Source organism: Nerophis lumbriciformis, linkage group LG02 (assembly GCF_033978685.3).
Source record: "Nerophis lumbriciformis linkage group LG02, RoL_Nlum_v2.1, whole genome shotgun sequence".
Taxonomy (NCBI): domain Eukaryota; kingdom Metazoa; phylum Chordata; class Actinopteri; order Syngnathiformes; family Syngnathidae; genus Nerophis; species Nerophis lumbriciformis.
In genome coordinates, this window is record NC_084549.2 from 64,666,579 (window position 1) to 64,677,500 (window position 10,922).

The 10,922-nt window shown below is 34.7% G+C and overlaps 1 protein-coding gene across 1 annotated transcript in view; it reads right to left on the reverse strand.

Moving 5' to 3' along the window:
• Positions 1 to 3,941: 3,941 nt before the first annotated feature.
• Positions 3,942 to 10,922, reverse strand: part of LOC133610394 (acetylcholine receptor subunit alpha-like) — a 44,844-nt gene continuing 37,863 nt past the window's right edge. Inside the window, exons 8-10 of the mRNA XM_061966608.2 lie at positions 8,526 to 8,640; positions 8,317 to 8,441; positions 3,942 to 4,397 (exon numbers count right to left, since the gene is read on the reverse strand). Coding sequence (XP_061822592.1) covers positions 4,269 to 4,397; positions 8,317 to 8,441; positions 8,526 to 8,640 — 369 coding nt within the window. The 3' untranslated portion in view covers positions 3,942 to 4,268. The remainder of the gene's footprint in view (positions 4,398 to 8,316; positions 8,442 to 8,525; positions 8,641 to 10,922) is intronic.

The following is a 10,922-nucleotide window of genomic DNA, read 5'->3' on the forward strand; positions in this document are numbered from 1 at the left end:
GTGAGCATCGTGTTGTCATTCCAAACCGTTATTAGGGGGGAAAAAAACACAGTTGCAAGTTGTTGTTTTTTAAGTATTGATAAGGTTTATTTCCAACTCCTCCACACAAACAGAAGGAAAAACAAAAAATGGTGAGCTCAATATGAACTTCACTGCATGGTCACGTTGAATAAAATCCAGTGCGTTGCCGTGGAAACCCAACAACACTGCAGCCACAATTTTACATATTGCTATGGAATCAAACCCTCCATATTCATCACATGACTGAGGACAAATAGCAGGAAATGTGTCAAGTTTTGTTGACTCTTCTAGTCAAATGTTTGTAGACACTTCATTATTAAAGGTAGGAATCTTAAAACCTATACCTTTAAACGGATTCTTGAAAAATTATGAAACGATTTAGAATTGGAATAGATAAAAATTGCAATTTTCAGAGAAACCGATTTTTTGAGCAGCCCTATTTATAATGGTATTGTATGAGAAAGTGTCTCCAAATGTAATATGTTGACCGTAGCATGCGCCAAGTACCAAGTTATGACTCTGAGGTGGACGGCTGTAAAATTAGCACAAAAAAAAAATTAGCATGTTAGCATGACATGCTAAATCTTAGCATGTGTTAAATACCGAGTTATAGAACCCTGAGCTGTACGGCTGGGAAATTAGTTTAAAAAAAAAGAAGTAACCATGCTAATGTTGGTATGCTAGCATGTTAATGTTAGCATGCTAATGGTAACATAGCACATTTGCACTAAGAATGTGTCAGGTACCAAGTTATATAACTCTAAGGTAAAATTAGGTAGAATTCTGTAAAATTAGCTAAAAAAAAGTTAGCCTGCTAATGTTAGTTTGTTAGAGTCTTAATGTTAGCATAGCATGTTAACACTTAGCATGTGTCAAATACATGACTTTGAGCTGTACGGCTGCAGAATTTGCTAAACAAAAGTTAGCCTGCTAATGTTAGTATGTTAGTCTTAATGTTAGCATAGCATGCTAACATTAAGACTACGGCTGCAGAATTCGCTAAAAAAAAGTTAGCATGATATTGTTAGCATAGCATGCTAACAATTATCATGTGTCAAATACCAAGTTAAACGACTGAATGTACGACTGCATGAATAACTAAAAAAAAGAGTTTGCATGCTAATTTATTTTATTTAGCCTTTATTTAACCAGGTAAAAATCCCATTGAGATAAAGGATCTCTTTTCTAATGTTAGCATGCTAGCATGTTGTTAGCATGCTAATGTTAAGCATATGTTAAGTACCAAGTTATGACACTAAGGTGTATGGCTGTAAAATTAGCTATTAAAAAAAATGTAGCATGTTAATATTAGAATGCTAGCATGGTAATGTTAAAATAGCATGCTGACACTAAGCGTGTGTCAAGGACCAAGTTGTATGATTCCGAGGTGTACAGCTGTAAAATAGGGTTAAAAAAAGTTAGCATGCTAATGTTCGTATGTTAGCATAGCATAGTAACACTTAACATGTGTCAAATACATGATTCTGAGCTGTACAGCTGTAAAATTAGCCCAAACAACATTAGCAAGTTATTATTAGCATAGCATGTTAACACTTAGGATGTGTCAAATACTAAGCTATATGATCCTGAGCTGTACGACTGCATCAATAACTAAAAATGAGTTAGCATGTTAATGTTAGCATGTGTCAAGTACCAAGTTATGACACTGAGGTGTACAACTGTAAAATTAGCTAAAAAAAATTGCATGCTAATGTTAGTATGCTAGCATGATAATATTAGCATAGCATGATGAAACTTAGCATGTGTCAAGTACCAAGTTATATGCCTGAGCTGTATGGCTTTAAAATTAGCTAAATAAAAAAAAAAGTTAGCATGCTAATGTTAAAATGCTAATGTCATGCCAGCACTAAACATGTGTCAAGTACCAAGTTAAACAACTCTTAAGTGTACAACAGCAAAATTGGCTAAAAATTTAGCATGGTAATGTTAACATGGTAGCGTACTAGCATATGTCACGTACCAAGTTAAATGACTGAGGTGTACGATGACAAAATTGGCTTAAAAAGTTAGCATGCTAACAGTTAGCATATGTCAAGTACCAAGTTATGTGACTTGGTAAAAAAAAAAAAGTTAGCATGTTAATATTATATACTGTATTGTATTAGCATGCAGCTAATTCTTCAGTCATTAAATGTGTTATTTTACAAATAAGAGTGTAGTAAAAGTATTTGTGAAAGGTTAATAACAGCTGGAGGCTTTATAAACACCTAAACTGCATACAATATTCTTAGAAATCATACCAAACCCAAAACCAGTGAAGTTGGCACGTTGTGTAAATGGTAAATAAAAACAGAATACAATGATTTGCAAATCCTTTTCAACTTATATTCAATTGAATAGACTGCAAAGACAAGATACTTAATGTTCCAACTGAGAAACTTAATTTGTTTTGCAAATAATCATTAACTTAGAATTTAATGGGAGCAACACATTGCAAAAAAGTTGGCACAATGGCATGTTCACCACTGTGTTACATGGCCTTTCCTTTTAACAACACTCAGTAAACGTTTGGGAACTGAGGAGACAAATTTTTGAAGCTTTTCAGGTGGAATTCTTTCCCATTCTTGCTTGATGTACAGCTTAAGTTGTTCAACAGTCCGGGGTCTTCGTTGTGGTATTTTAGGCTTCATAATGCGCCACACATGACAGGTCTGGACTAGAGACAGGCCAGTCTAGTACCCACACTCTTTTACTATGAAGCCACGCTGTTGTAACACGTGGCTTGGCATTGTCTTGCTGAAATAAGCAGGGGCGTCCATGATAACGTTGCTTGGATGGCAACATATGTTGCTCCAAAACCTGTATGTACCTTTCAGCATTAATGGTGCCTTCACAGATGTGTAAGTTACCCATGCCTTGGGCACTATTACACCCCCATACCATCACAGATGCTGGCTTTTCAACTTTGCGCCTAAAACAATCCAGATGGTTCTTTTCCTTTTTGTTCACACGACGTCCACAGTTTCCAAAAACTATTTGAAATGTGGACTCATCAGACCACAGAACACTTTTCCACTTTGCATCAGTCCATCTTAGATGAGCTCGGGGCCCAGCAAAGCCGGCGGCGTTTCTGGGTGTTGTTGATAAATGGCTTTGGCTTTGCATAGTAGAGTTTTAACTTGCACTTAGAGATGTAGTGACAAACTGTAGTTACTGACAGTGGTTTTCTGAAGTGTTCCTGAGCCCATGTGGTGATATCCTTTACACACTGATGTCCGTTTTTAATGCAGTACCGCCTGAGGGATCCAAGGTCACGGGCATTCAATGTTACGTGCAGTGATTTCTTCATATTCTCTCAACCTTTTGATGATATTACGGACTGTAGATGGTGAAATCCCTAAATTCCTTGCAATAGCTTGTTGAGAAATGTTGTTCTTAAACAATTTGCTCATGATTTTGTTGACAAAGTGGTGACCCTCGCCCCATCCTTGTTTGTGAATGACTGAGCATTTCACGGAAGCTGCTTTTATACCCAATCATGGCACCCACCTGTTCCCAATTAGCCTGTTCACCTGTGGGATGTTCCAAATAAGTGTTTGATGAGCATTCTTCAACTATCTCAGTCATTTTTGCCACTTATGCCAGCTTTTTTGAAACATGTCGCAGGCATCAAATTCCAAATTAGCTAATATTTGCAACCAAAAAAACACGAAGTTTACCAGTTCGAACGTTAAATATCTATATAATCAAAATAATTGTATTTTGTTTTTATTTACCATTTACACAACGTGCCAACTTCACTTGGTTTTGAGTTTTGTAGAATAGAGGAAATTCACCAGGTAACTCCTGCAATAATGGAGTAATAACACTGTAGATCTTTTTTATGTCCTTCAAATGAAAGCTGCATGAAGTTGGTCTATGGACAACAAAGAGCTTTTGTTTTTTCTCGCCATCATTTCTCCAAAAATCGAAGTGGGAAGCGTCAAAACGACTCGGAAAACAAATTGTTGGAACACCGACTGAGACAGGAGGCGAGCGTGGAGCAAAACCAAACAATAAAACCTCCCAGACAGGAAGACCGTTTGCTCAGACGCCATAAAAAAAAAAGTAATTAAACAAAGTGGTTGTATAAAATAGTCAACACTGATGAGTGAGGAAGGACAAACCGTCGCCATGGAGACAAAGCGCTTGATTGTTTTTGACATGAGATTAAAACAAAACAATCATCACCATGGCTAGAGCCGATCGCGTCCCAGAGAAAGTTTTAAGTAGGAGTGGTGTGGCCCTCACAGCGTGTTGAGCTCCATCAGTCTGCCCGCGAAGACGGCCAGCGTCCCGATGAGGCACACGGCCATGAAGACGCAAAGCAGGATGTGGTCCAAAACCATGGCGACAAACTTCCACTCCTCTGCCGCCTGCACGCAGAGCAAACCCTCAGATTGTGTTGTCATGTTAGCTTAGCTTCTTAGCATGCCTCAAATGATCTTTTACTGTTAGCTTAGCTTATTAGCATACCTCAGATTGTGTTGTCATGTTAGCTTAGCTTCCTAGCATGCCTCAAATTGTCTTTTACTGTTAGCTTAGCTTCTTAGCATGCCTCAAATTATCTTTTACTGTTAGCTTAGCTTCTTAGCATACTTCAGATTGTGTTGTCATGTTAGCTTAGCTTCCTAGCATGCCTCAAATTACCTTTTACTGTTAGCTTAGCTTCTTAGCATACCTCAGATTGTGTTGTCATGTTAGCTTAGCTTCCTAGCATGCCTCAAATTATATTTTACTGTTAGCTTAGCTTATTAGCATTCCTCAGATTGTGTTGTCATGTTAGCTTAGCTTCTTAGCATGCCTCAAATTATATTTTACTGTTAGCTTAGCTTCTTAGCATACCTCAGATTGTGTTGTCATGTTAGCTTAGCTTCCTAGCATGCCTCAAATTATCTTTTACTGTTAGTTTAGCTTATTAGCATACCTCAGATTGTGTTGTCATGTTAGCTTAGCTTCCTAGCATGCCTGAAATTATCTTTTACTGTTAGCTTAGCTTCTTAGCATACCTCAGATTGTGTTGTCATGTTAGCTTAGCTTCTTAGCATGCCTCAAATTATCTTTTACTGTTAGTTTAGCTTATTAGCATACCTCAGATTGTGTTGTCATGTTAGCTTAGCTTCCTAGCATGCCTCAAAATATATTTTACTGTTAGCTTAGCTTATTAGCATACCTCAGATTGTGTTGTCATGTTAGCTTAGTTTCTTAGCATGCCTCAAATGATCTTTTACTGTTATTTTAGCTTCTTAGCATACCTCAAATTGTGTTGTCATGTTAGTTTAGCTTCCTAGCATGCCTCAAATTATCTTTTACTTTTATTTTAGCTTCTTAGCATACCTCAGATTGTGTTTTCATGTTAGTTTAGCTTCCTAGCATGCCTCAGATTATCTTTTACTGTTAGCTTAGCTTCTTAGCATACCTCAGATTGTGTTGTCATGTTAGCTTAGCTTCCTAGCATGCCTCAAATGATTTTTTACTGTTAGCTTAGCTTCTTAGCATACCTCAGATTGTGTTGTCATGTTAGTTTAGCTTCCTAGTATGCCTCAAATTATCTTTTACTGTTAGCTTAGCTTCTTAGCATACCTCAGATTGTGTTGTCATGTTAGCTTAGCTTCATAGCATGCTTCAAATGATCTTTTACTGTTATTTTAGCTTCTTAGCATACCTCAAATTGTGTTGTCATGTTAGTTTAGCTTCCTAGCATGCCTCAGATTATCTTTTACTTTTATTTTAGCTTCTTAGCATACCTCAGATTGTGTTTTCATGTTAGCTTAACTTCTTAGCATACCTCAGATTGTGTTGTCATGTTAGCTTAGCTTCTTAGCACACCTCAGATTGTGTTTTCATGTTAGCTTAGCTTCTTAGCATGCCTCAGATTGTGTTGTCGTGTTAGTTTAGCTTCCTAGCATGCCTCAGATTATCTTTTACTCTTATTTTAGCTTCTAAGCATACCTCAGATTGTGTTGTTATGTTAGCTTAATTTCTTAGCATGCCTCAGATTGTGTAGTCATCAATGTTCCCTCTAAGGTGCGCGCGCCTGTGCAATTGCGCACTGCTTAAGCGTCCTCTGCACACGGCAAATCTATGCCACGCACAAAATCAAATAAAAAAATAAGCGCATAACAATTTTCGACTCACGGACACGACAGAAAACAGTTTTCGTCATCATTGTTCAAATATCGTAACGTCTGTCGAGACGCTTTGAGGGCATGAATTCCATCCATCACTTTACTGAGCAAAACTCTTTATTGTCCGCCATAAACACATCACCAAAACATTAGTAAAAAAAATGATATCTAGCAAAAGTGGTCATTTTCTGCAGTACAAACCAGACCAAAAGCAACTTTGTTATATCAACAGCAGCCGCTCGCTCTTTCTCACTTGCGCCAACACATGCACATATGGCACTTAGCCAGTGATGCGTTTACAGCCACACAAAAAGTCGGACAACTCCAACACCACACAAAGTGTAATTCCAGGTCGTTACACTATGATTTAACAATCAAATGTGTGCTTATTCTAGTGTCATTTATTAGGAATCTTAATTTATAAATATTAACCATGAAATGCTGTTAGTATATTAAATAAATACTAATAAAAATATATTTTTCACAAACAGGAAGTTGCAGGAATGTACACACGATCCCCTGCTTACATCTCATTGTGCAACATGTGAATGTTTTAATGGTGCAATGTCTGAAAGGGGTACACATTATTTCCAAAGCAGGACCTTAACCCAGATAAACAATACAAGTACACAGTTAATGAAAAACAATATTTTTTGTTATTGTCATTGTAAGTGGGCCTAAACACTTATATTAGAAAATAACCTCATGGAAATGACTGCTGTCATTTAATTATAATAATAAGAGAATGTTGTCTGTCTATCTGTGTTGGCCCTGCGATGAGGTTGGGACTTTTCCAGGGTGTACCCCGCCTTCCGCCCGAATGCAGCTGAGATAGGCTCCAGCACCCCCCGCCACCCCGAAAGGGACAAGCGGTAGAAAATGGATGGATGGATGGAGATTTAACTTGTTATTTAGTCAGGTTTGGGACAGGTGTGCTGCTGGTGTAGGCACAGTGTGCACGTCTGATGTTGCTCTCATGGGCTCCACTAAATGCTCAGGGAGTTTTTGCGTTTGCTCACACACATGAAAAATTAGAGGGAACATTGGTTGTCATGTTAGCTTAGCTTCCTAGCATGCCTCAGATTATCTTTTACTTTTATTTTAGCTTCTTAGCATACCTCAGATTATCTTTTACTGTTATTTTAGCTTCTTAGCAAACCTCAAATTGTGTTGTCATGTTAGTTTAGCTTCCTAGCAGGCCTCAGATTATTTTTTACTTTTATTCTAGCTTCTTTGCATGCCTCAGATTGTGTTATTATGTTAGCTTAACTTCTTAGCACACCTCAGATTGTGTTTTTCATGTTATCTTAGCTTCTTAGCATGCCTAGGATTGTGTTGTCAATGTGTTGTTTTCTCACCACCAATACGATACCGATAGTGGAACCTTACGTTTTGGCCAATATTGATATTGATCCAATACGATATCAGCAGGAAATCATTCATACTTGTATTATTTTGTAGTTTGGAATATTAAAAACATGTTTGATTAAGTGAAATGAGTCGAACAGAAACACAAACACTAACTTATTTATCGTTAACAATCTGGAATGGACCTATGCAGTCTTTAACATGAAGTGAGTGGTCATTTGTTTTTGGCGACACTTAGTGGTCACAATGACTCACAAAGTTAAGCTCCCTCAGTTATAAGATGCGGACACGTTTGTTACTGGATACCTATGCAGTCTTTAACATGAAGTGAGTGGTCATTTGTTTTTGGCGACACTTAGTGGTCACAATGACTCACAAAGTTAAGCTCCCTCAGTTATAAGATGCGGACACGTTTGTTACTGGATACCTTCTAATATGCTTCGGCCTTGGGAGATTTTGCGTGGGTGAGTAATGTGCTACTATAAATATTCTTGAGAAACGTGCTGTGTCAGTCCAGCTCGTGTGCTTAGCTGTCGTGTAGCTGCGCGCTCCAAGATGTTAACTTTGCACAAATAAACACGCTGCTTGTATCGCACATGATATCGCACGTTTGACATGCAAGACGATATCGTCCGATGCTTGTTTTTTTGACGATATCGGACTAGGACAATAATGGTAAAAATACAGAAATAAGGCATCCTCCGATAACAAACATCATAACTAGTAAACGTACGAGGAAATGTTGTGTCGCCATGGCGATGTGTATAAACAAATCTGCATAGTGAGCCGGGGGTCTTACGTTGTTGGACTCCTCGTCCGACTTCATGGTCTCAGCGATGTACTTGATGCCTTCGATGGCGCTGCGGACGTCGGGGTTCTTGACGATGGGGGACTGGTAGGGGACGTTGGTGGGGGCGGGGTTACCTGCGGACCACACCCGGGTGTTACGGCGAGCGATTTTTAATCCCCCCCCCCCCGCGAGTGATGCAATTTTTCCCCCAGTCCTACCCGAGATGTCGGAGATGTCCATGTCCGTGGGGAACAATCTCTTCTGGCGGACCTCCTGGCTGGGACACTTCATGGTGGAGAAGAACATCATGTTGGGGATGGTCTCGATGAACACCTGAGACACACCAGCAGGTGAGGTTCACTCAGAAGTTTACTGTATCAGGTTTTTGCATGAGCAAGTGTCTCTAAACTTTTGGCTACTTCATCCAGATTATTATATTACGATACTAACTATAACCCTATTGAATATATGATTTAAATAGTTTAAATTGTTATCGTTTAAACATTAAATATTTTAATAAATTGTCAAAATAATTCTAAAAAAATAGAATATTTTAGCTATCTATTGTCTCAGTTTTTTATTAGTTTAATTATGACCCTATTATTTTGTAACATTTTATAACAACTTTATAAAGTCAATATTTTAGCTATTTATTATTAGTTTCATTATGGCCTAATTATTTTGTAGTGCAAAACCATTGATTTGTTAACACATAATTTATATTACATTGCATAATATGAATACGTCATTTAATAATTACAAACTTCATAGAATATATACATTGTGAAATAAAAAGAACATAAAACAGAGTTAATTTATTTTTTTAATTATTTAAATGTGATTATTTTGAAAACAATTCCCATATCTACTGTATGAATATTTTTGTAAAATGTTTCAAAACGTTATATAGTCATTAACATTTTAGCTATATATTGTCTTTAAATTCAATATTAATTTAATTATGGCCTAATTATTTTGTTGTACAAAATGTTTGAATAATTAACACGTTATTTGTACTAAATTGCATTATACATCACAAAATGTTTACACTATTCATAGAATATATAAATTAGTTGTGAAATAATTATATTTACCATGAAACAAATAATTCATTTTTTCTTAAATTCTTTAAATATGATTATTTAGGAAAACATTTTTCTTCTTGTATGGATAATTTAGTAAAATATTTCACAACTTTAATATTTTAGCTATCTATTGTCTTTATTTTTTATTAGTTTAATTATGGCCCAATTATTTTGTTTATTATTTTAATAATTTGGTAACATGTATAAGGTCAATATTTTAGCTATTTATTATTAGTTTTATTATGGCCTAATTATTTAGTAGTGCAAAACCATTGATTTATTAACACATACTTTACTAAATTGCATTGTATGAATACATCATTAAATATTTACACTATTCATAGAATAAATACATTAGTTGTTAAATAAATATGTTTATCATTTAACAAATAATTCCATTATTCTTGAATTCTTTGAATTTGATTATTTTGAATTATTTTTTTTGTCTATTTCATGGATAATTTAGTAAACTATTTCACAACTTTAATATTTTAGCTATCTATTGTCTCTATTTTGTATTAATTTAATTATGGCTTAATTATTTTGTTTATTATTTGTATAATTTAGTAAAATTGCATAACAATTTTATGAAGGTAATACTTTAGCTATTTATTGTCTCTATATTTTTAATTAGTTTCATTATGGCCTAATTATGTAGTGCAAAACCATTAATTTATTAACACATGATTTATACTAAATTGCATTATATGAATATATCATATGATAATTACAAACTTCATAAAATATATAAATTGGTTGTGAAATAAATAAAACATTAAAACATATACTTCATTTATTCTTAAATTATTTAAATGGGATTATTTTAAAAATAATTCCCCTACTTATGAATAATTTAGTAAAATGGTTCACAACTTTATAAAGTCATTAACATTTTAGCTACCGTCTTTATATTGATTTAATTATGGCCTAATTCTTCTTCTGTAGAAAATGTTTATATTAACACATTATTTATACTAAATTGCATTATACATTATTACATATTTACACTATTCATATAATATATAAATTAGTTGTGAAATAAATATATTTACCATGAAAAAATAATTTATTGTTTCTTAAATTCTTTAAATGTGATCATTTAAAAAAAAAAATCTCCATTTTATGGATAATTTAGTAAAATATTTCACAACTTTAATATTTTAGCTATGTATTGTCTATATTTTTGTAATTATGGTTTAATTATTTTGTATTGCAAAATCATTGTTTAAGTAACACATAATTCATACTAAATTGCAACATATGAATACAACATTTGATAATTACAAACTTCATATAGTATATGAATTGGTTGAGAAATAAGTAAAACAAAAAACAAATAATCTTTTCCTAAATTCCGTTAATGTGATTGTTATTTTGAAAAAACTCCGTTTTGTGGATAATTTAGTAAAATATTTTACAACTTTATACATTTTACTTAATTATGTTTTTATTACAAAATGCTAAAAAAAAATGTCTAATTTAAATTTCAAGCATTTTATTCAGAATTTGAGTGTTTAAAAAAAAAAAATG